Consider the following 24,103-nt stretch of genomic DNA (forward strand, 5'->3'; position numbering starts at 1 on the left):
TTTTTAGATTGCAGTTTATTTTGCAATAAACTGGAAAATAAGAAAAATTATATTTTGCTGCATTAAAAAAATTAAAGCTAATTATACGGTTCACAGCTGTTTATTAAACATGCAGCATGATTATCAAACATTGAGGTCGATTTTGACGCTCAAAACGCCCCAGTCCGCCTATCACGCTCAGATTTGTGAGATTTGATACGTGAAGAGATAAACGAATCAACTATTGAAAATGCTTTCAAATAATGATTTTCAGATGTACTTAATGTGTGAAAACAACCACGTGCAATCACTACGTTAATACGTTTATCAATATAAAACAGTGATGTAAGTGATGTGAACTTCTTTGGTTAAGATTAAAATCTATGCCTGGTTTTTCATATTCTACTTTTTTAAAATGTTCTATTTTTTTTAGATATGCAATTCTTATGTTTCCGATTTTAAACTTTTAATGTATATTTCTTTCATTTATTTAGGTACATATCCAATTTAGCGTTTATATTTATCGGGCTTATTCATATTGCAGGAAATAAAACTGGTATGTGAAGTAAACACTTTTTAAATTTTAAATATAGATTCACTTTTCTATGCAAATTTTTTTATCTAACATTTTAAATTAGACCTTTTTCTTTTAAAAATAAAATATGTAAAATATATTCATGTTTTTTTTCTCTTAAAAATTAAAGTTTTAGGTATTACTTCAACATCCTTGCATAGTGTCAACTTGGTTGTTGATGGACCACTTTCAAAATCAAGAAATGTTGATCGACTTGAGAGCATTAGAGTGAAAAAGAGAACATTTTTATACAGTTCTGATTTATTAACTCAAAATAAACGTTCAATTAAACAGCAGTCCAAAAATTTTTTATTTAGAAGTAAGATTGCTAAAAATAAAACATTGGCTTTTGCCGAACCGAAATCGGTCGTTATAAACCGAAGCTCACGCAACAATGATGTACAAAAACTTAATACTCTACGAAGCAACGTCTCAATTCAAAAAGCTGTTTCACCTGGTAATAAATTGCACTCGAAAAACTACTTTGACCCAAAAATTTCTTCATTAAAAAAAAGTCAGAATTATCTGAAAAAAACTGTTCAAACTTCAACTGCTTCAAACTCTACAACTGCTTCAAACTCTATAAACGAGAGCAAACTGATCAAAAGAACGGTTGACCCAAAAGTTTGGGAACAAAACTTTATATCGGCAATTGTTTCCAACAAACCAACTTTGAGACGTTGGGACCAGCAAATTGTTCCAGTCATAGATGAAACTCTCGAACCTTCTAAAAATGTAATTACAAACTTTCATTCTAGAAACAATTTAAAACAAGTATCCTCTGACAAGAAGCCAAAAAAAAAAATTAGCCGCAAATTAAGTACAACAGTTATGAAATCATGTATTGAAAACGGGCAAGTTGTTATCGCAGTAGGTTGTGGTGACGAAATAATTGATCATTCTAATATAAACCCGAATAGTTACGTTGCAAACCTCCTAAGAAACACTCAATCAAATAGACTAAACACAGATAAATGGAAAAATGTTGGTGATGGCAGGAAACAACATTGGGGCTATAACCGCAACAATAACAAAATGTTTACTCCTGTATCAAAACCGTCGTTTCACACAGACGGCTTTGATAGCAATTTCAAAAATGAAGTAAACACTGAACTTGCATTAGCTGCAGATTCAAAAGACAAAGCCGTAGAATATGCGACATCAGTAGAGACTTATCAAGATTTATCATCCCCCGTTCATTCACTGAACTATAAAATGTTAAATGAACTGCAAGACGATCCCTCCTTTGATGAACTGGAATATCATTCTGAAAATCAACCAAAAGGATGGCCCATCTTTAAACACGGAGTTGAAAGAGAAAGCAATGCCGCTTTCCATTCTACGAATACTTTGCATCTTGAAGGAGACACTCATAAAGATTTTCACGAGTATCCTCAAAGTCCTATAGATATTTTAGGAGCTTACAACCCATTAGCAAGCAACGCTTTACAAAATAAAAATTTTAACTATCATTCTACAGACAGTGTACCAAATGCACTGGCATATGGATTTAATGGAATGAATGATAAACTAACAGATGGATTTACAAATGATCATAAAGTATCTTTCACAGATCATAACGTTGGAAACAAAGTTGTGAGTAGTTCTGGACATGATACTAATGGTGTTTATATGCACGCAGGAATGTTACATGATTCGCAAATGCACGACTTAACAACAGAAAACAGTGGGAATGTACATGTATGGCTAAACAATCACGAACATGATCATGCCAATTATCAGAATAACTATCATAATCAACAGAACTATTATAATCATAACAATGTCCATGACCATGATCTTGTTCAAAGCCATAATCTTGACCATAACCATGATCAAACTCAACAAAATACTTTTCAAAACTTTGACTCACATCATGGGTATAATGAAAATTCTGGAAATACTGGAAGAGTTGGAGCTGGGTCAGAATTTGATTCGCAACTAGGACACACGTATAACCTCGGTGGAAGTATTGGTAAGAGTTATAAAGTTATTACGCTTTTAACACTTGCGCTGCATTTAAAGTCATAAAAATAGTGCTTATATTTACTTTTTCAAAATTCATGTTTTAATTCCTATTACTTCATCATCATCATCATCATCATCATCATCATCATCATCATCATCATCATCATCATCATCATCATCATCATCATCATCATCATCATCATCATCATCATCATCATCATCATCATCATCATCATCATCATCATCATCATCATCATCATCATCATCATCATCATCATCATCATCATCATCATCATCATTATCATCATCATCATCATCATCATCATCATCATCATCATCATCATCATCATCATCATCATCATATTTCATCAAAAAAAAATTTTTTATTTACTTTAGTGCACGCCGTGGGGGACCCTTTCGCCGGTTTAGAATACTCTTTTAACTCACCAAGTAAGAATTCATTTTTTATTAAAAGTATAATTTAATGTCAAAATGAAAAAAAAAGCGCGCTATGCCTCATTATACTCATATCATACCATACACACACAATTATGTTACAATTTTATCCTAGTTCTAAATCATCCATCTGGAAAAGGAGATAATGGTATGTTAGGGGCTATGATTGCTGCTGGTGGTAGTGCAACAAGCGGAGCGGTATTTGGCGTTGGAGGACCTTCGTCCGAAAAGATTTCAGAGCCAATGTTTGAAGGAAACTCAGCAGTGAGTGTCAAGGTAGCAGATCAATCTTCGGGGGATAACAATAAAAATTCAATTACATCAGGAAACGATGCTCAGAGTAAAGATAATAAAATTCAAGCTGGAGAAAAAAGTAATGATCTGGGAAACGGATCACCAATCGGTTCAAATAGTGGAATCAGTAATAACGGAGATATAAATGGGAAAGGTGATGCCGCTGGAGATCAAGGAAATATTAACAAAGTTTCCGAAAAAAATGGTAATAACCAAGGAAAGGGTAATGGAGGAAATGAAAATGGAGGAAGTTTAAGTTCTTCAGGTTCAAGTACTGGTTTTGATGTAAAAAATGAGAAGTCTTTAAATGAAGGAGAACCTTTGAAGGAAAACCAAGGTGGAATAAATGGTGCAAATAATGGAAATGTCAATAACGTTGGTGCAAATAAACCGAATAACGGGGGAAGTTCTAGCTCTGGAGTCAAAGATGGTGAAAATGGAAGAAATGGAATGAACACCAACAATCGTAAATACGGAAATGACAGAGGAGATAGTGAGAAAAAACAAGAAAATAATAGCGGAGCTGGTGGAAACTCAGGAACAAATAATATTAACGCTGCTGGAAATGGGAAAAATGGAAATACAAATGGTTCTGGTAATAAAAGTGGAGGAAATACTAATAATGGGGAGGGTAATGGAAACCAAAACGACGGTGGGGCTAATGAAAAAAATATTAGTGGCCCAAACGGAAGTGGGAGAGAAGCCAGCAGTCAAGAAAAATCTAGGGCGGATGGAGGTGGTGGTAACTTGGGTTATATTGCAGCAAAAAACATGGGAGCTGGTGGAAATGGAAAAAATGGGAATACAAATGGTTCTGGCAATGAGAATGGAGGAAATGTTAGTAACGGAGGAGGTAACGGAAACTCTAACAATGCTGGTGGTTTTAATGATAATAGTAATAGCGTCTCTAATGGAGGAGGAGGAATTAACAATCAAGATAATTCAAAAATAGGTGGGGGTAGCGGAAATTCAGGGAGTTCTGGAGCTAATAACATGGGCGCTGGTGGAAATGGAAAAAATGGAAATGCAAATAGTTCTGGTAATAATAGCGGAGGAAATATTAGCAATGAGGTAGGTAAGGGAAACTCTAATAACGGTGGTAGTTTTAATCAAAAGGGCACTAGCGGCCCTGATGGAACAGGGAGGGAAGCTAACAATCAAGAAAGTTCAAGGACAGATGGAGCCTGTGGTAACCTAGGTTATGCTGGAAGTAATAACATGGGCGCTGGTGGAAATGGAAAAAATGGAAATACAAATGGTTCTGGTGATAAAAGCGGAGGAAATGTAAGTAATGGGGGATGTAACGGAAACGTAAACACTAATAATGGTGGAGGCTTTAATGGAAAAGATGGTAATGGACATGACGGAAAAAAAAATGAAGGTAACAATCAAGAGAATTTAAGGGCTAGTGGAGGCAGTGGAAATGTTGGTAATGGTGGAGCTAATAACATGGGCGCTGGTGAGGGAAATGCAGGTAATATTGGAGCCAAAAGTAATGGTGCTGGTGGAAACGGAAAAAATGGAAGTTATGATGATAAAAGTGGAGGAAATGTTAGTAATGGAAGTAAGGGTAACTCTAATAATGCTAATGGATTATATGGGAAAAACTGTAATGGACCTAATGGAAGAGAGAAAGAACCCAACAATCAAGAGAATTCAAGGACAAGTTGTGTCGATGGAAATTCAGGTAATGATAGAACCGATTACATGGGTGATTTTGGTACTGGAAATAATAGAAATACAGACAGTTTTAAAGATCGAAGTAAAGGAAATGCCTTTTATAACGGAGGTAATGAATTAGCAAATAATGCAGGTAGGATTAATGGAGATGGCCCTGAAGGAAGAGCCAGTGAAATCAACAATCAGAAAAATTTAAAGACAAGCGGAAATTCGGGCAAAATTGGAGCAAACAACATGGGTGCTAGTGGAAATGAAAATAACTTGAATACCAATGGTAATAGTAATAAATATGGAGGCTCTCTACCTAATGGTAGTGGTAGTGGAAATAGTGTTAATGGAGGTGGAACTAATGGTAGAAATGGAAACTGTCCCGATGGAAGTGTTAGTGGAGCCAACAGCCAGAAGAATTCAAAGATTGGTGGAGATAATGGAAATTCAGCCAACACAGCAAATAATTGGGGCGCCGGTGGAAATGAAAATAATGGAAATGCCAACGGATTTGTTAACAAAAACGGAGATACTACACTAGATGGAGGTCCAAATGGTAGTAGTAATAACGGTGATACTAATTGTCATGATGGAAAAGTTAGTGAATCCAAAAGTCAAAAGAGTTTAAAGATGGGTGAAGGTGGTGGAAGTTCAGTCAACATTGAAAATTACAAGTGGATATCTAGAGGAGAAACTGGAATGATTGTGAAAGATAACAGTATTAATGGTGGTGGAACTAATGGGAAAAATAATGATGGTTCTGATAAAAGAGAAAGTACAGATGAAAGTCAAAACATTATGAAAGGTGCTGGAGGTTATAATCAAATAAAAAGCATTGAAAAAAACTACATAGATGAAAGCAAACCATATGGTAGTAGAAGAGCGAATGAAAGTAATAACGGAAATGACAGAGGAGGTTGTACATTTGAATGTAACAACAAATTTAATACGGGTGGAAATGGTAAAAGTAGCTTGACAAGCGATTCTGGTGATATACGCGGCGGAAACATAATTATTAACAATAGAGGTAGTGGATTTTTTAGTGAAAGCGCGGGAAATGCGGGAAGTAGTGGGATTTCGCCTGATGAAAGTAAAAGAAACGAAAATCAAGGAAATTTTATAAACCCAATCAACTTTAAAAATAGCAATGAGGCAAGAGATATTGGAATAGAGAGTAGCAATATTTTTGATAACAATATGTCCGGTGATAGAGAAAGAGCATATAGCAATAATATGTCCGGTGATAGAGAAAGAGCATTATATAGCAATAATATTGGAACGAATAGTTTGTTTAACAGATTTGGTTTTTCTTTAGACAATCGCATAAAAAGTAATAGGTTTTATGATGGAAATGATCATACTTCGAATGAATATGGATTGACAAATGCAAGGGTTAATACCGGTGTTGATGGAGTCAGTGATACTGATAAGAGCAAGTTTTTCAAATATAAAAATTTAAATCAAAATACAATTCCAAGTCAAAACCAAAATATTAACTTTGGAAATATGAACTTTGGTCAAACAGAAAATATTGTTAACCATGCGTTTGAGGATGGACAAAAAACTGCTGGCAGTAAAATTGATTTAGCTGGCGTTTTTGGAGCCAATTTTCATAACAATAACCAGGATATCAATTTGGATCATGAAAGTAATAAGGACTTTACAAAACTCAACGTTAATAGTTTCGACGCATTGAGAGGAAGCACAATTGTAGAAGAACCTACACACAGAGGGAACAATATTTTGTTTACAGACCATAGTAGTGAAATTTTTCCCAATAATTTAAATGGAAGATCTTATGAAAGTAGAGAAGGTATTTCAAGTAGAGAAGGTGTTTCATGTATAAAAGGTATTGAATGTAACATAGTTAGTGGGGTCAATGAACTCGGTTCAAATAATCCAACGCACGAGGATAACAATATTCAGTCATCTGATAATCAGATAGAAAACATATTAGTTCAAAGTTCCTCAGCTGCTGTACCTTCAAAAAGCTATAAAACTGGCAGCAGAGTAAATGGTGACTCTAAAGATCATAATGATGGAGATGTAGACCACAGCAATAAAGTAGAAATAGATAAAATAGAGAACTACAATGAAATTAAAAACGGGCCAAACGTGCGAACAGGAAGCAATCAAAATGTAAATATGAGCTTTGGAAACAACCATTGTAATTGTAATAAAGATACAAGTTTAGTAGAAATTGATAGATACTGTCCTTGTAACAAAGCTCCACCCTTAACAGATTCACAAAATCCAGGTGGAAACCTTACGCATCAATTTGTAAAGTTTTTTGAAAATATCGCAGGAAAACTACACGTCAATGAGTTAGTAGCAGTTGAAGAAATAGTGGAAAATATCAAAAATAGTCATAAAAGTCAAACGAAAACAAATCTTCACCAAGCTAATATTCGTGTATCCTCTCCTGTCGTGAAAGATAAACTTCCCATACCTCAAGAAAAACTTAACAATTACTTTTCGCCTGCCATAAAAACAATTGTGGAAACTTAAGCTTTCAATTTTTATAAAGTAAACTACAATTGCTAATTAGCTTTAATAACTAAAAAATTGCAATTTCTTATCACACACAACTGAAATGATTTAACCTTTAGTAAATCAAATGAGTTATTTTAATCTTAAATTAAAATCAAATGAGATATTTTAACTTTTAATTAAAATCAAAAGAAATGTTTTAAACTTAAAAATTTTTCTATAATTTGTATTTAACTTTTTTGTATTATAATTTTTGTAATATTTTGTGATTTGTAAATATTTTATTTTTTGAGGTGTTGCCTTTTTGTTGCCTGTGGTATTTCTGGTACGTGGATTAGCATATTAAAATACGACATTTGTTTTTGACATCCAAATCGGCAATTTCATTTTTTCAAATAAGTTTTACTGAAAAAGCTTTTTTTTTCTTTTTTTTGTTAGCAAACTTTTTAACACATTAAAACTACCTTTTCATGGACAATTATAGTATTTTAACCCAACAAAATTTTCTTCATTCAGCTTCCTTTCTAATTTATATAAAGAGTCGTAACGAGACAATTTGGTGCCACCCCCCTTCCTGTAAAAAATATCTACATACGTTTTATCTAAAAATATTTTTTATGAGATTTAATTGTTGGTGACTTTTAATAATTATAATAAAACATGTATGCTTGCATAAAATGTATAATAATTTTATTTCAAATACAAAAAAATAAAAAATAACTCACTGATCCGTTTATATCCAAATTTTTAATGGAAAGAGTTTTAGTAAACAAAAACAAAATTCAACAAGAAGTTTAAAAGTTAGTAACAATTTAATTCTATGACGGTGAAAAAATTGTAAATGCAACGTATTATTTTTTACGTCTCTCATTACTTACTCAATCTTTGTGTGAAGTGTCTAATTTGCAGTGGTGGGCTCTTCCAGTTGATGTCCAAATATTTAATATTCCGATAGTATCAAATAGATATTCAAAAAGATTAACATATGTATCGGATTTTGACTATCGGATTGGCAACATTAGATTTTTGATAGCTGTCATACAAGTATATATTATCGGACTAAATTCAACTACTGGACTTCAACTTTTGGACCGTCCAAGTTTTGTGATTCCGTCTTCCTAATATTTCAGGTTTAAAGTTTTTGACGACAAACAGATTTAAAATTTTTGACAATTGACTCTTCAGGATTTGTTCCGCAGCTAACTCGAGAGGAAGAGTCTGAATTTTTACTGAAAGTTTGAACCATGTTACGCTTACAACTCTTGCTGATAAAGGGGTGTAAACTTAGAATGTTGTTAAAATTTTGACTATAACAGATTTTTAAAAAACATCCTCGTAGTGGTGGAATTCCGAAATATGTTTTCACAAGATTGACATATGCTTTCACAAGATAGATTGGCCGACAGTCGTAACTCTATAGAGAGTGCAATTTGCTTTATTTTTTTAGGCGGGTGGTTGGATTCAATACGAACCAAACGTAGGATACCATCAGATTTACTATTAGATTGCAATGTGTTACCGTCTAGGTTTAAAGTGACATCAAGTTAGTGAAGACTTTTCATGTTGCATTAGATAGAAATAAGCAGTGTAATATAGATACATATAACATCTTGCGCACCAGAAAAGTCTTTTTCGGGTTTAAAGCAAGTAAAATCAACATTTTTCAAGATCGTGTAGAAAATCATACTTTTTTTTAATGCAAAGTATTTATCGAGAGTTTTAACAACGTAATAGAATTACAGAAAATCGCTGCGCTTTTTTAAAACGATTCATTATCATTTATTTATTATTACTTTGCTGTAAAACATTTTTCTGTTTTAAAATTTTTGTTCAGGGTCTTGATAGTTGAAAATATTTTTTTTGTACTGATTTTTATCATAGAAAAGTTTTTTAACAAGAGGCGCGAAATGGCATCTCAACCTTTCTGCGATAAGTTCATTTAAAGTCGCCGTTTTTTAACAAGAGTTGCTAAAAATGGCATCTGAACCTTTCTGCGATAAGTTCATTTAAAGTCGCTGTTTAAGACAACATTTTTTGAGTCCTTACATTTTGTTGATGAAAAACTTTTTTGAATCAACGAGATTTATCAGACAACTTGTCATTAAAGGAGCAAAGTACTGTTCAATCTGCATATTGGACAAATAACCAGTTCTTGATTTACAACCCGTTTATGAATCAGTTTGGAGCGAAAGAAAAACATGTTTATTTCTGATCATTTAGAGTATTTTTAAAGTATTTTACATCCTCATTGATGCATGTGAAAAGTTACCTAAAAGTAAAAAAATCTTTTCTTTAAATTTAAACAAAAATACCTTTTTTCTAAACCTAGAGCGTCGGGAAACCTAATTTAAATCTCCGTTTCATGAAGTTGGGTTAGGTGGTTCAATTAAAAGATTAGTAAGCAATAAAATAGGAGAGACCGGTGCTAGTTGATACCAGGGAGTCTTGATACAACATTAACAACTTTGTCTACTTTTATGTTCTTTTAATACTTGTCATATTTTGTTTTAGGTTAACCTATATTGTGCGTTATTTTAATTCCGGATGAAATCTTATTTTGATTTTATTTAATAATTGTTCAACATAATTTGATTCACGATGATTTTCGAAATCCCTTCCCGAGTTCATCTTGTCACATCATATATTTTACCGTTGCATGTTTTTGATGTATAAAACAGTATATTTGATGCATTCTTAAAGTTGATCGAATTGCTCTGTTAGTGGCATGGGCTGTAATTGTTTTCATGCCAATATCCATGATATTGGCATAAAAACAATTACAGCCCATGCCAATTGATCCATGAGAAGCTGTGTTTTAGCGCAATGAGTTTATCTTATTTATATCCCGATTGAGGGGATATAAATAAGATTAATTCATCGTGTTAAAACATCAGTGACACCATGTTTTATATATCCAAACCGTGCACATCCGTTACCTAAATAGTAATTTGCAGAGCTAAAGTACAGAAGCCTAATAATAAAAAAGCCTTTGATAGTTTTTTATTATTAATTCGCAAATTACTATTTTTCATAGTTTCGTTATTTTGAAAAAAAAAAAGTCAAAGTTTGATTAATCTTGTCCCTTTGATATTTACACCACGAATCGCTAGTACGAGGACAATACTTATGGCGTTCTTCATCGCTGCTTCTTTCAGAACAGTGATGAATTAGTCCTGCTATGGATTTTTTCATGCCATACAAATTCCCTTTGTTTTGTCGTATACTCATTCCATAATAGTTTTGCAATGTATTAATGACTTTATCTGTCATCCTTCCTTTTCCAGTAAGTCTTTTAACATCTTTTAAAACTTTTCCCTTGTACAACACTTTAAGAGAGCGTAAACGAGACCCAACTCTTTTTTGAACATGACTGACACATTCACTTTTTTCAATTTTATACCCTGGGTAAACATTATTACTTTCTATATTTTGGTAAGACTTACTGTCACCATCACTATAGTATTTTGTATAACGCAGTTTGTTAAAAACAGTTGATCGTTTAAATATTTGCAATGCCCCAATAGCTTCCATTGCACCTGCACTACCTTTGTGATTAATTGGGCAAATATGTGATTCTACCCAGTCATTGTATCCCGGTATATCTTTGTTTCTCTGCCAATATTGGCAACTTTTACAATCCTTTATGAGAGTTTGAGTGTCAACACACTTCCCATTACTAATAGCTGTAACAACACCGTTCAGCGAGGAAAAACCGCGTCGCTGCCACGTTCCATCAACACTTACAGTAACATTTTTTATATCAGGGTCACCAATAGTAGACTCACTTGTACGTTGTGCTTGTGCAGCTGCTCGCTTCATTGAATCTTGGGCAACTTTGATATAAGACGAATGCAATTTATAGACAATGTTATTGTATGTTTTTTTTTGCATTGGTGGTGGACTGTTTATTATGTTACAAAAACTTTCCATTGCAGCATAACCTTTTCCAATTTCTCTGAAAGCTACACACATTCTGATATTAATGTCAAACGATTTCATGCCTTGTGTTTCATTATCACTGTTTTTTTCAATTTTTTTTGAAGTAAAAAACTCATTTTGCCATTGACATTTTTTTGCAGTGCAAGACAAAACAAGTTGATGTGAAAACCCTTTCTTTCTTGATAAATCATTATTCAATTTTATTAAAAATTGGCATTTTGGACAAGAACCAACAAGATTTAAAATTGAACTCAAGACATCAGAATTAAATATAATGTAACATTCAGGATTACTATCTTGACTAATACTTGGAGTATCAGAAGTAGGTAAATTTAACTTTTCAGCAGATGCTGATTTGCTTGAAGAAGTATTTGTTAGAGATGTATTATTTGATGTATTATTTGAACTTGAAGTAGTATATTCAGAAGTCAAGTGAATTTTATTCGCAAGTAATCTATAACATTTACGTTTTTTGCTTTTAGACTTATTTCTTCTTTCTGCAGAACCCATGTTGATAGTATGCACTTTTATCGAGTTAATATATAGTAATAAACCAATTCAACAACGTTGTTCTTTCACACCATGTCATTTAAACATAGAAAAACAAAAAACAAAGAAGTAGCTATTGGTTTGAGTGCTTAGATTTTGTAAAATTTAGTTAAAATTGCCTTATTTTGACGTTGCTATGAGCGTTGCTAGGGGAAGCAAAATCACCCTACTAAGTTTAAACTGTTTTTTTAGGCCTTTTTATGTTTTTTTGTAAAATAATATGTATGTTTTTAAAAACAGCAATAGTTAAAGTTTTTAACTAATCAACTTTTGAAAAACTACTTTTTTCAATGTTTTTTAGCAGTCTACCACCTTAAACTAAAAGATATCTTCAAAACTAAACAAGTTTGGACTACAAAAATGTTTTGAAACTGCAAGTAACTGCCATTTTCTTCGCCAATCTTCAATTTCCATCGTTTCATCAACTTCCTTTTAATTCGTATGTTTGTTACCAGAATATTAACCTTAATGTAAAAACAGATTAATTCTGTAAAATACACGCCACAAGCACGGAAACATATTGAGAAACATTTTGTGTTTACAAAAGAAATTTTTTTTTTTATCAAATAGTTCTAGATGCTAAATTGTTAAAATTAATGATGGAAGAACTTGAACGAGGAAAATCTAGATTTTTAATTCTTCAAAAAAGATTGAAAGCCGAACGGTTGTTTGTCAAAAGTGAAAAGGAGCAACTTCGATTATTGAATGAAAAAGTTGAAAATCTCAGTCAAAATTTGTTTTATTTGGAGTGGAAAACTCGGCAGCAATGGATAAATGTTGACAGATTAGTTCGGGGAGGTAGAGCAAATCCTTCAGAATGTAGCTCAACTTCAAGAATCATAGACGCCGTTAAGTTTGAAGATGCTTCTAGTTATCTAAACTATGATGATCATAAATATGGGCAGTTTCTCCTCAGCTTAAAAGAAAACCCACGCCTTATTGCATTAATTTTAGACTGCTGTGATAACCAGCGTATACAAAGCAGTACAATGCAACTTTCAAGATTGTTTATATCTTCATTATATGGAAGTTGTACTCAAAAGATGGATGAAGTATTTGTTTTAAAGATTTTGAATGAACTAATGGTTTTACAAGTATTTCCCTGTGAAGACTTATTAAATTTTTTTTGCGGGAAACGATCAACTGATAATGCATTTGCATGTGTTTTGACTATGTTTTCTGAGTCTCTTTTTTCATCTAAGCTCTATTTAACTGCTGCATTGCATGGTGCAGTAATGCAAGTTATTGTTGATGATTCAATATTTCTTGATGTTGAGGTTTCAAAAGTATTGTCTCGGATTGCACCAAAAGTAGCACTAGAAAAATTTGGGAACCCTGGAACAGTTGAAGCACAAAATAAGATTAAAGAGCATATGAATATTTTGTACAACCATTTAATAAAGTTGTGCAAAAAGTTTTTAAAAAGTCTCCTTGACAAATTTTATTGTTTTCCTCAAAGTTTACGCTGGGCTATAGGACAGTTGTACCAAGGATTGATTCATAAAATGAAACTACCTCAGGCAAATGCCAAAGCTCTTATTGGGCATATTATTATGAGTTACTTTGTATGCCCTGCAATAATAAACCCTGAACCATATGGTATAAACTCTGATGCTGATATTAGTGAGGCTGCAAGACACAACCTGAGCCAAGTTGCTAGTATTCTTAGATCCTTAGCATTATTAGAGTGTGGGTTGAAAGATGAAAAATTTAAAAATATTTTAGATAATTTTGAAAAGGTAATTTTAAGATTATTTTACCTTCATTTCAATCTCTTTCTAAAATCATTTATATTTTTAATAAAAGCCAGTAAGGCAAGAGATTGTATCTTTATTAATACAGCCAGATTTTTTAAACTAGAAGTTATAAGATATTTTAAGAGAGATAAGTACAATAACAACCAGGTACTGAGTTCACCAGTCCAACAGAAACAGAAATCGCATTCTGTAAAGGCAGTTGTACATGATCCAGCTTTTGTTGCCAACATCTTTGTTATAACAAACAAAAATTTTAAATAGTATCAAAATAAGTTATAAACTACAACAGTTTACAAAGAATTTCATAATCATAATAGTCATTATTTATATTTAGTTATTGCCTAAAATTAAAGTGGCAAAGTTGTACTGAAATATCAATCTTTTTATTTTTATGACAAGTGTTTTGCTCTATTTTTAAAAGTCAAAGTTAAAATGAAGTAATTCATTAAAACTTTGGTATATTAAACTGTTAGAGCAAGATATAAGCATGACACTAGATAAAAAAGCAGAGACTAAATTCAAGTTGCATGTTTTAAGAGATATTGTTGATTGAAGTAAAAAATGGATCTAACTGTATAACTAACTTTAGGGTAGCAGATTTTGGTCTTTGTAATGTGTTGTTGGGTTACATTTTTGTTTTAGAACTTACTTTTTATTTCTAAAAGATTTTTTTAGATCCCTTTAGTCATTTAACTATAGTACTAAAATAACTATCCGAAAGTTAAGAAGTTAGTAAGTATTTTAAGGATTCCAGGTTAATTTTGACAGTTAGGTATAGCACAACTGGTAGAAAGTATTTATCTTGTAATTACTATTTTCACCTACTTTTATTTCAAATAGCACATCAATCGAATGGTATCTCATAAATGTTATAAAATTTGGTTATTTTCAAATTAATCATCCCTAAATATCTTCTAGGCATTATAAACATGCAATGTATTTCAATTAAACTGACTTTTTTCTAGAGTTTGAATTAAAAGCCGATTACTTTGTAATGAGATCTTTTAACAATCAATAGAAATGAGATAAAATCTGTTTCCTGAATATCACTAAAGTTTTTTCATTAAATTTAATATATTTTCTTTAGGGAGTAATTATGGAGTATGTTTCAGCGCTGATTGATGGCTCAGAAAATATTGATCTGGAACAACATGATGAAATTGCATCCACAATTGTGAAATGTTCATTGCTAATATCTGAGCATGACCTAAAGACTATGGTAAAAATCTATAATAGTTATTGTTGTTATTGTTGCTGTTGTTGTTGTAATTATTGATATTACCATTATTATTTACTCTGCTATATTAATCAACATTATTATCATTTTTGTTTTCTAATGCAGTTTATTCATTTTCAGTTTATTTATTGCTAATCTTATTTTATTTAGATCAAGTGTTTATTTTTGTTGCGAACTTACAATATATCATGTCTTAATGAAGAAGGTTTTACAGAGCTTTTAGATAATCTTCCTACGCTTCCTCAACGCTGGGCAAATGAGTTTTCTGACCAAACAAAATCTGTTACGTTAAACTCTCAATTCATTGATGTAGGCATTCTTAATCCATTTCATCATGATAATTTAAAGGGTGTAAGGGTGTATCCTAAATTTACAACTATCTTAGAGGGAAGGGTGGAATAACAGTAATTTATGAATTTGGCTACTAAAATAGTTTATATTTTTATTTTTTTGTTTAGAATTTGATTTTGCATTTAACTTCTTTTTTTTAAGTGTGTGTTTTCATATTTTCTTACTTAAGTTTGCTAACACAAAGCAACTTGAACAATTACGTGAAGATTTAAATAAGGTTATTTCAGAAGACATCCCAGTTTTTGTTATACCAATTAAAACTGAATCTGAAAATACTCCTGGAATGCTTACAGAGGAGAAGGTTTTTCTTTATATTGTTTTTAATACTTATTTTCTTTATAACTAAGCACTAACTTAAGAGAATGTTTGCATCTTTCATCCTAATGCTTTCTTGATTATTTGCCAGTTCTCTGTGCATACTTTATTGGCAGTTTAATTCATGGCATCATTTCACATATTAACTTAAAAAGTTTGTTAAGAGAAGGGTTTCTTATTTTTACTTTAGTTGTATTTTAACCTGGAAAATATTTTAATAGCTTTAATATAAAACAAAGTGAGTAGTTTTATATACTACCAAGCTCAAAGGTAAAACTCCTGAAAATTACTCCAGTTCAAGAGCGTTAATTGTTATGATGATGTTATAATTTGTGAGAAAAGTTTGAGCAAATCCAGCTTCAAGCTGTTCAAAATACTTGGCATCTCAAATTTTTTAAAGTGAAGAAAAGAGTCTTTTAAGGTTATGATTTATCAACAATGATTACCAAGTTGAAATATGCAATTTGTATGTAAGTTATCTATAAATAAATTGCAATTATTTAAATTTAGAAAAAAACACTCCTAAATTGTGGCATAATTCAAAGTGTGCCGAACAAAGTATTTAAAAACATGCTGAATTGTATATTTGTGCTACAAATAAAATATCTTTTGTAGTTGCATTTGATAACTTGCAAGAAGTCCAAAACAACTTTTCCATAGTTCAACCTAATTATTTGACCCATATTTGTGTCAAAAGAGAATTTAAAAAAAAAATAAAGAAAAAAAAAAAACTTAATAGTTTTTTTAGTTTTTTTGATTTTTTATCAACTTTTTGACAAATGATGAGAGTTCTATAATGCTGTGTAATTATTTCTTTGTAATTTATTATCATCAAGTTATAGTCAAATGAAAAATACATAAAATACTGTATGAGTTGTTTGTGGTTTATGGAAAATATTGTTTTTATATAATTGGCATAAAAAACTGAAATCCAATTAATCAACTCTTCTTGATGTAAGTACCTGGGTCAATAAAAATGGGAGTGCTAAATTGTTACAGAAGTAACACAAGTAATGTTTAAAATTTTCATATTACCAAACATAAATTATTACACAACTATATTGCTAACAAAGCTCAATTGCCAGGATTAAGTATGATATTATTAGTCTAATAACTCAATTGATAAACAGTCTTACTATTTCCAATTTTTAAAATAGGAATGACAGCTACAACAGTTATCAAAAGAATAAATATATCTCTAAAAAACAACATTGTAGGTCTAAATGTAAAAATTGTTTTAGATTTGATTTCAAATGAATGCTATATATAAGTTTGTACTTTATTTGTTATCATTTGAAATGGAAAATCAAAGTGTTGATGCTTAATTGTTATTGATTATTTGATTTATCTGTGATCTTAATGTAAATTTTATTTTCTAAAACTTTATTTTTAGGTGCTTGGAAAAAAAGATAATTATCTTCTAAGTTTTGACATAGAAGCAACAGAAAAAGACCAAAAAAAAAGAACTTCTACTTTAATGCTTGGAGCACTTCGAGAATCATTGAGTGATACTGTTGATAATGAAGAAATATCTAGTGGGTCTGAAGCTTCTTTAAACACATCAAATTCTAAAAGTGTAAAATCAAAAGCAAACATTAACACTTATTCAGAAGACCTGCACTCTTTTTTTTGTAGTAGTAATCAAACAGAGGCTGGAGATTTTTCCAAATTACAGGTTGTTAATAACTTAATCAAAATTGATGATGGTGATGAGGAATCACCAAAACTCCCTGAAAAGCAGCATCATAAGTTGTCAAATGATTTGAAAGTTTTGGATACTTCTCCATTAAATCAACAAAAATCATTTAAGACATTCTTGAATGATCAGCCTCTAATTAACATTGACAATGTTTTACTTCAAGCTGAAAGTTCATTAAGTAAGAAGACAAATCGTCTTAGCTCTGCATCCATATTTGATGATCCTGGTGGAATTAATGCTATTCTTCAAGCTGCTACAATACCATCTACACCTGAAGTAAGCAGTAGTGAATTTGAAAATGATTGGACGCCAACAGTTAGTAATAATTCTGATCCTTGGGGATTATCTAGTAAAGGTGCAGTCAGTGAAGCCAATCATCTGTTTGAGAATTCGTTCACAAGCCCAATAAAAAGTAATATTTCAAATCAAGCAAACTATTCTATTGACAAAAACTATGCTAATTATTGTGAGACTGTTCAAAGAGAACAAAAGAACATGAAGCAAAACAAATATGAAAGTGAGTTGAGTCAATTGCCAGCTGAAAATAAGTTTTATCACAAAAAGTCTCATAGTGGATGGTTGAAAGAAAAAATCTCCAGTAGAATTAACACTGGATTCAGTGGTCTGAAGCAAATGAAGAAATATGATAGCATATTGAAAAAAGATGTAGTCGACTCACAAGTCATAAAATTAGGTACACCATTAGAAGCTTCAGAAGAGTCACGAAAAAAGACGCATTCTTTTTCCAGAAATGTAAAGTCAGGTTCAGAAGGTGAGATCTATGCATTTTTTTAAAAAAGGTATTGATTATTTCCTGTGGAGCAACATTCTTTCAAAGCTATTTAATGTAATATAACTTTTAACCAACAAATTTCATATGAAGTTAATCCATTCAAATGATCAAGCACTAATTTACATTTGTTGATTAGCCTGATTAGCATATTAAACAGGCTGTCTGACAATACTAGCCAATTACAGGATTTAAAATAATAAATTTTGCTTCTGAGAACTAGGGGTGGTAACCAATTAACGATTAATTGATTAAAAAAAATTGTTAATCGATTAATTTCCAACCAATTAATCAATTTGCTGTTTTAAAAATAAAAAAAAATTGGTTTTTTTTGACAACAGACTTATCTGGTTCTGCTAAGAAATTTAAACAAATAATACATTTTCAGTGTGGCAATACAAATAGCCTGGTTGCCATTTAAAATGTTGTCTAAAAAAATTTGTTCTGAAGTTTGGAAGCATTTTTTTATCAGAAAATAAAGACAAATCTATATTCAAGTGCAAGCATTGTTCAGTTGAACTTAAATTCCAATCATCAACTTCAAGTTTCTTGTATCATTTAGAGCACAAACATCAAATTTTGTCAACCAAAACTTTCAAAAAATTCAAAAACAGCCAAGTTCTGCTGCCTACTTAAGTAAAATAGGTAACAAAGCTGAAGAGGTATTAGCTCATTTAACAGCGTAGATCATATTTCTTTTGTAACTCTGGCCAATAGTAAAGATATTAAAAATGACTGGAAAGCTCAAGGGCTAAAAATCCCTGATGATTGACATGCTCTAAAGGCAATTGTCATGAACTATGCTAACTCAATGAAGTTAAAAATTGCTTAAGAGCAAAAAAGTTAAATGGAGAAAGATTTTCAATTTCTCTTCATGAGTGACTCTAGGTAGAACACAAAGAAACTTGTGTCTTAACGTACATTGTTTAGACAAGTGACACTATGGTCTTGGAATAATTAGAATAAATGGTTCAATGCCTTCAGAAAGAACAGTTGTTATTGTTACTGACAAATTGAATGAGTTCAGATTGAATTTGATCATTGATATCTTTGGATGTGTCACTGATGGTGCTTCAGTTATGAAGAAAATGGGATAAGAAATGAGATTTATCCACCAACTTTGCCATTGCCTTGGGATTCATCTTCCAGTATGTGATATTCTTTATAAGAAAATACTTTAGCAATGGAAACAACTCAAGAAGTACTAAGCAATGATGAGGATAATGAAAATGAAGAAGTTGATTCTGATCCTAATCCTGATGATAATGACAATGAAGAATGGTGGAATGAAGAAAGTAATAGCTCTGTTGATGAGGGATTCCAGTTTAATGAGGACTATGGTATTCTCATATCAAAGGTTCGTAAAATAGTCAAGATGTCTACATAATCATTACTTAAAAATGATATTCTTCAAAAAATTTGTAGAATTGATTAAGGAAAAGAACTTAAGCTTATTCTGGATATTAAAAACAAGATGGAGTTCTCTAATCTGTATGTTAAAATGATTCTTGGAATTAAAAAATTTTGTTGGAAAAGCTCTTGTGGATATACCCAAAACAGATTTGATTTTAAAAAAAGAAGAAATAAAACAAATCTCTGATATTGTTCAGGCTCTTGATATACTAGAGCAATGTGTTGTGGCGTTTGGGGAATAGAGACTGTAATCTGATAAAATCTGATATAATTATCTTTTTTTTACTACAAAATCTTAAAGAGCAAAATACTTATATAGATCAAAATTTATTTACTGTTGTCTCTGAGAAAATTAATGAAAGAAGAAATTGTAATATTGTTGGTTTACTTTGCTATTTAGATAATCTGTGTGATTACAAATCAGTTTCAGAATTACCAGATAATCTTTTAAAGTACCCAAGCAAAAATAAAATTGCTAAAGCAGCAAGAGAAATATATTTAAATTTATTTCTACATGAGGATAACTAAAGGAAAAGTGAGCTAAAAGTTGAAGTAAGCGTCTGAGTTTGAATTCTCTTTTAATATGGAACCAAAGAAAAGAAAAAAACTAAACCTGAAGAACTAGCAGAAATTATATCACCTACAACTTGATTAAAAGCAAGAACTAAAAGACTAAATTGTAATTCGTCCCCTCAAGAAATTTTGACTTGTATTAAACGTAAAATGACAGTACTTAAAAGCAATGGATAAAGCCCATGTTCTATAGAAAAGATTTACAGTGCCATGCTAAGTCTTCCCCCATCTATAGAAGCAGAAAGAAGTGCTGCTGGTTTGTTTATAAGTTACAAACTCATTTAAATGATGATGCTATTAGTAACTTATGTTTTTTAAAATCATATTTGACAAAAAAAGAGAAATAAAACTATTTATGAGCAGCAATGTATTTTTTGCAAATCATAAATTCATTTTTAAAAATTAATTGAAAATTAATTGATTAATCAATTAATTTTGCAAAAATTAATTGGTTAAGTCAAAATACTGATTTATCTACCATGTCTTCTGAGAACACTTTCAACTCAAAATTGAAAGTGAAAGGTAGTTTAAATTAGTTTTTTCATCAGTTTCATCAGTCAGGGATAATTAAATAATAAAGGGTAACTTAACAAGTTTCTAAATTTTTTTGTAATAATTTACTATCAGCAATAGCAACAGCTACTGGAGACACTGCAGTAATAATTATTGCAGGTGCAATTGCAATCACTGTGATATCTATTACAGCTATTTCAATCTGTACCGCATTATTGCCTGAGATAATATAAAAATTTAGATGCTGGTGAAGCCATTCTTGCAAAATATCGAACAATGGCATCACTGACATCATCAAGTGATGTTGATTCCAGTTTTGATAATTCTCCAATGTCTAATCATATGGAGGGTGCAGTTGATGTTTATAGAGAAGAACTAGTTGTATTTGATAATGAATTTAAGTTTACAGATGCAAAGAAAAAATTGCGCATGGTTTTGTGTACTACAGATGATATAATACTCCCAAGGTTAGATTTGCTTTGAGCACTAAATATCTTTTTAGATTTTTAAGTCTATATTTCAGTTTTTTTCTTCTCTTGATTATTTTCTTTAGAAATGAGAGAAATTATATAAATCCTTCATTTACAGTAAGGCTACAAGTTTTGATCAGTTGCTATTGACAATGCTGCAGGCAAAGTTAGCAGAGGCAATCAATCTTCAGGATAGATTTTCTGTAGCCCAGTTGCACGAGACATTGCGTAGCATTAAGCAACTTCCACAGAGAAGGTTATTATATACTTTATTTTATCTTTTAAATTTGTATGAAAATATGAAATACATCCTTAATTGATTTAATTACAGCATTAATTAATAGTTGTCAAAATATATTTTACTTGGTAGGTAAATGAACTTAAAGCTAGTTTATTTTAAAATATTGCATTTTAGCTGTGATCAGTTAATTACCCAATTAGAAGCAGATTACGAAGAACGCTCAAAGTATATCTCATATTTGATAAAAAGCAAACAAGGTTTATTATCTACCATATCTTACTTAGACCAACTGACAACAAAACTCCAAAGGTATAGTTTTGTAAAAGAAATTAAACTTTTATCATATCAGTAAGAAAAGGAAGGTATAAATGATAAGGATTATAGGAAAATAAATATTTTGTTCTACTTATTTTACTATTTATTCTACTTATTTTACTTCTTATTTTACTATTTAAATCTCTATTCCAGATTTAATTTAGGTTCACTATGCTTCTTTAATGTTTTATTATTTTGTGTATCAATTTTAATGTTGTAAATATTATTTTATCTTCTACACTCCTTTTCTATAATTCTTTTTAGGTACCATTTGAAGTATATTAATGTAAATAAAAACTTTCTTTTTTTTAAGGGACAAAACAATCTGCAGCAAGTACTTTACAACATTATCTGTACGTTTATTTTTGGAAACACCAGACAGAAAGCATCAGATAGCAGTTTTTTCTCAAAAGTTTGCATCCAATAAAATGCTTGATGAAAAGGTTTGTTTGTAAGACTACTGCATTAAATAATTACTCATATAAATACTTTTTGAGTCTTGCCATGTGAGTTTTCAAAATAGAAGTAAATTCAAGTAGAAGTTCGGCCTTAAAAGTTTTTACTTATTTATCCTACTTTGTTTTCTCATTGAAAATTTTAAACAGTTATAGTTTAGTGTGAGTTGTCCTTGTGCCAGTCTAAGTTTCAATGTGCACATTCTTTTCACTTACCTGTATGTATACAGTTGGTTAGTTCTTTTATAGCTTTTTTGACTTTTAGTCAGCTCTTTTAAATGAACTGCTTGAAGAATTAAACTCTGACATACTTAAAGATGCAACATGGAAATGTGAGTTTATTTGTTCTTATTACAAAGGTTTTATTAACTTAATAAATTATTTAATTTTTCTAACTTTATCAAATGAATTTTTATAGACAGCACTGATGAGCAGTTATCAGATGCAGAAAAGGCCATTGAAAGAGCAATTATAAGTCGAGTTTATAAAGATGCCTTCTATCCATTCAATGTTGCAGATATTGAAAATGATAAGTGAGTACTCCTGGATGTGTTCTTTAAAAATATGTCTTTTTTTACTCACCAATGTTTGAATTAAAATAGTTAAATGTATTTTTTTATCATGTACAAAATTATTATTATAGGCTAGATCAATCTAATGTTATTCTGTTCCTTTCAAGATCATTACATTTTCTTCTTTTCTTCTTTTCTTTCTTTCTTTGACAGTCTTCTTTTATGGATGTACTCTTCCCTTCTATTATGTTCATATCATAGTTATACTCACATTATTGCTGTGAGCACTGCCATTTATAATTTGTTTTTTTTTTAAATTTTCTACTGCTCTTCAAAAATCATCTTAAAGCTTCTAGTTTTAAAAATGATAATTTGACTTATTAGGATATTTCATGAGCATATTAAGAGTTTATCAAGTACTGTATCTCTATCACATCCAACTTTACAAATTCCAAAGGTATTTTTTTATTTTTTTTTATTCATATATTGTATTTATAAGCAATTCTTATACTTGGACAGCACCACAACCTTGAATATTGATGTAGTAGTGTAAAATTTGGAATTTTAGTTCATAACCTATTTTTAAAATGTTAAAAATTTCATTTCTTATTTTTGATTCAATTTCATCTAATGTTATTTTACAATCTCTTCACATCGAAATCTTCACATATTGAAAAATTAAATTATCATTATAAATTAATATAGTTTAGAATATGAAAGTTTTATACAAGTATGCAGTGTACTAGCTATGCTTGTTTTAACTATCAAATGTAAGGTATCCAATATGCAACTCAGTGTTTTTAAAAGATCTTAGTAAATTCTTTAGATGTATCAAAAAGAAGCACCTTGGCCATCAGCACAAACAGAGCTTCTCATGATCAATGCATATAAGGTAATAAAAAAAAATAATGAATCTAGATATTTTTTAGAATAAATATTATCAATACAAGTACAAATGTTTCTTCCAATTAGACTGCTGCTGACAAACTTAGTTGCATCCACCGTTGCTGTATAACTATTATGAATTTGTTAAGTATGGCATCTGAGAAGCATACTCCTGGGGCAGATGACTTTGTACCTGTCCTTGTATATGTAGTCTTAAGGGCTAACCCTCCTAATCTTCTCTCAACAAAGCAATATGTGAATACTTTTTATGAAACAAGGCTTAATGGTGAGGAGTACTATTGCTGGATGCAATTTTGTGCAGCCATAGAGTTTATTAAGACAATGTCAAATACAAACAAATTTTTATAATTCTCTCATATTCCTTCAAATTTTTATTTGATTTTTAAAGAGTTTTTTTTTAATCTAAAAAATGTGGTTGTTAAAAAACTTTGGAAAATTTTTTATACAAAGTACCTTAAAACTTTTGATAAGCATAATAATGATATTGACATCAAAATAACCAGCCAGAATTATTACAGAAGTAAAAATCTGAAACAGACAAAGATCTTGCTGTAACTTTTTTATTGTTTGTTGATAACATTGTAAATGGGATTTTTTAAAAAATAGTTTCATGTTTTATTGTGGTTGTTTACTTGTGGC

At 30.8% G+C, this 24,103-nt stretch overlaps 2 protein-coding genes and 1 long non-coding RNA gene across 5 annotated transcripts; all 3 read left to right on the forward strand.

Moving 5' to 3' along the window:
* Positions 1-158: 158 nt before the first annotated feature.
* On the forward strand, positions 159-7,624 carry LOC145181352 (uncharacterized). The gene is made up of 5 exons (XM_090100873.1): positions 159-324; positions 474-535; positions 684-2,528; positions 2,918-2,971; positions 3,093-7,624. Coding segments are annotated over exons 1-5 (6,318 nt in total). The 5' UTR covers positions 159-322; the 3' UTR covers positions 7,448-7,624.
* A 4,781-nt stretch (positions 7,625-12,405) lies between these two features.
* Positions 12,406-24,080, forward strand: LOC145181039 (GTPase-activating protein and VPS9 domain-containing protein 1-like). Of its 3 annotated transcripts, XM_080056013.2 has the most exons (14): positions 12,410-13,656; positions 14,762-14,893; positions 15,062-15,220; positions 15,432-15,563; positions 16,971-18,048; positions 20,807-21,032; positions 21,154-21,291; positions 21,451-21,585; positions 21,905-22,034; positions 22,312-22,378; positions 22,465-22,579; positions 22,943-23,015; positions 23,385-23,450; positions 23,531-24,080. In XM_080056013.2, the coding sequence occupies exons 1-14, from the start codon at positions 12,514-12,516 to the stop codon at positions 23,810-23,812; spliced, it is 3,876 nt and encodes a 1,291-aa protein (XP_079912139.2). In that variant the 5' UTR covers positions 12,410-12,513; the 3' UTR covers positions 23,813-24,080. The 3 variants fall into 3 exon arrangements, 2 of the variants coding, with proteins under 2 accessions (XP_089921714.1, XP_079912139.2); XM_090065588.1 differs by lacking the exon at positions 15,432-15,563 and having other exon boundaries at positions 12,409-13,656; XR_016444638.1 differs by lacking the exons at positions 21,905-22,034; positions 22,312-22,378; positions 22,465-22,579; ... (1 more) ...; positions 23,385-23,450; positions 23,531-24,080 and having other exon boundaries at positions 12,406-13,656; positions 21,119-21,291.
* On the forward strand, positions 18,088-20,401 carry LOC149882999 (uncharacterized). Its single transcript, XR_016444639.1, has one exon. It is a non-coding gene; the product is annotated as an uncharacterized LOC149882999 (long non-coding RNA).
* Positions 24,081-24,103: the final 23 nt, after the last annotated feature.

The sequence above is a fragment of the Hydra viridissima genome, unplaced genomic scaffold (assembly GCF_058129835.1).
Source record: "Hydra viridissima isolate aposymbiotic clone 2 unplaced genomic scaffold, HvirCarnegie_v1 scaffold_10, whole genome shotgun sequence".
NCBI lineage: Eukaryota > Metazoa > Cnidaria > Hydrozoa > Anthoathecata > Hydridae > Hydra > Hydra viridissima.

Excerpts from the sequence above, each read along its gene's own strand:
- LOC145181352 (XM_090100873.1), top strand. Across the intron at positions 2,529-2,917 it reads TAACCTCGGTGGAAGTATTG|TGCACGCCGTGGGGGACCCT; the intron begins GTAAGAGTTATA and ends TATTTACTTTAG. Across the intron at positions 2,972-3,092 it reads ATACTCTTTTAACTCACCAA|TTCTAAATCATCCATCTGGA; the intron begins GTAAGAATTCAT and ends ATTTTATCCTAG.
- LOC145181039 (XM_080056013.2), top strand. The coding sequence starts at position 12,514 with ATGATGGAAGAACTTGAACGAGGAAAATCTAGATTTTTAATTCTTCAA. Across the intron at positions 13,657-14,761 it reads TTTTAGATAATTTTGAAAAG|GGAGTAATTATGGAGTATGT; the intron begins GTAATTTTAAGA and ends TATTTTCTTTAG. Across the intron at positions 22,580-22,942 it reads GCAGATATTGAAAATGATAA|GATATTTCATGAGCATATTA; the intron begins GTGAGTACTCCT and ends TTGACTTATTAG.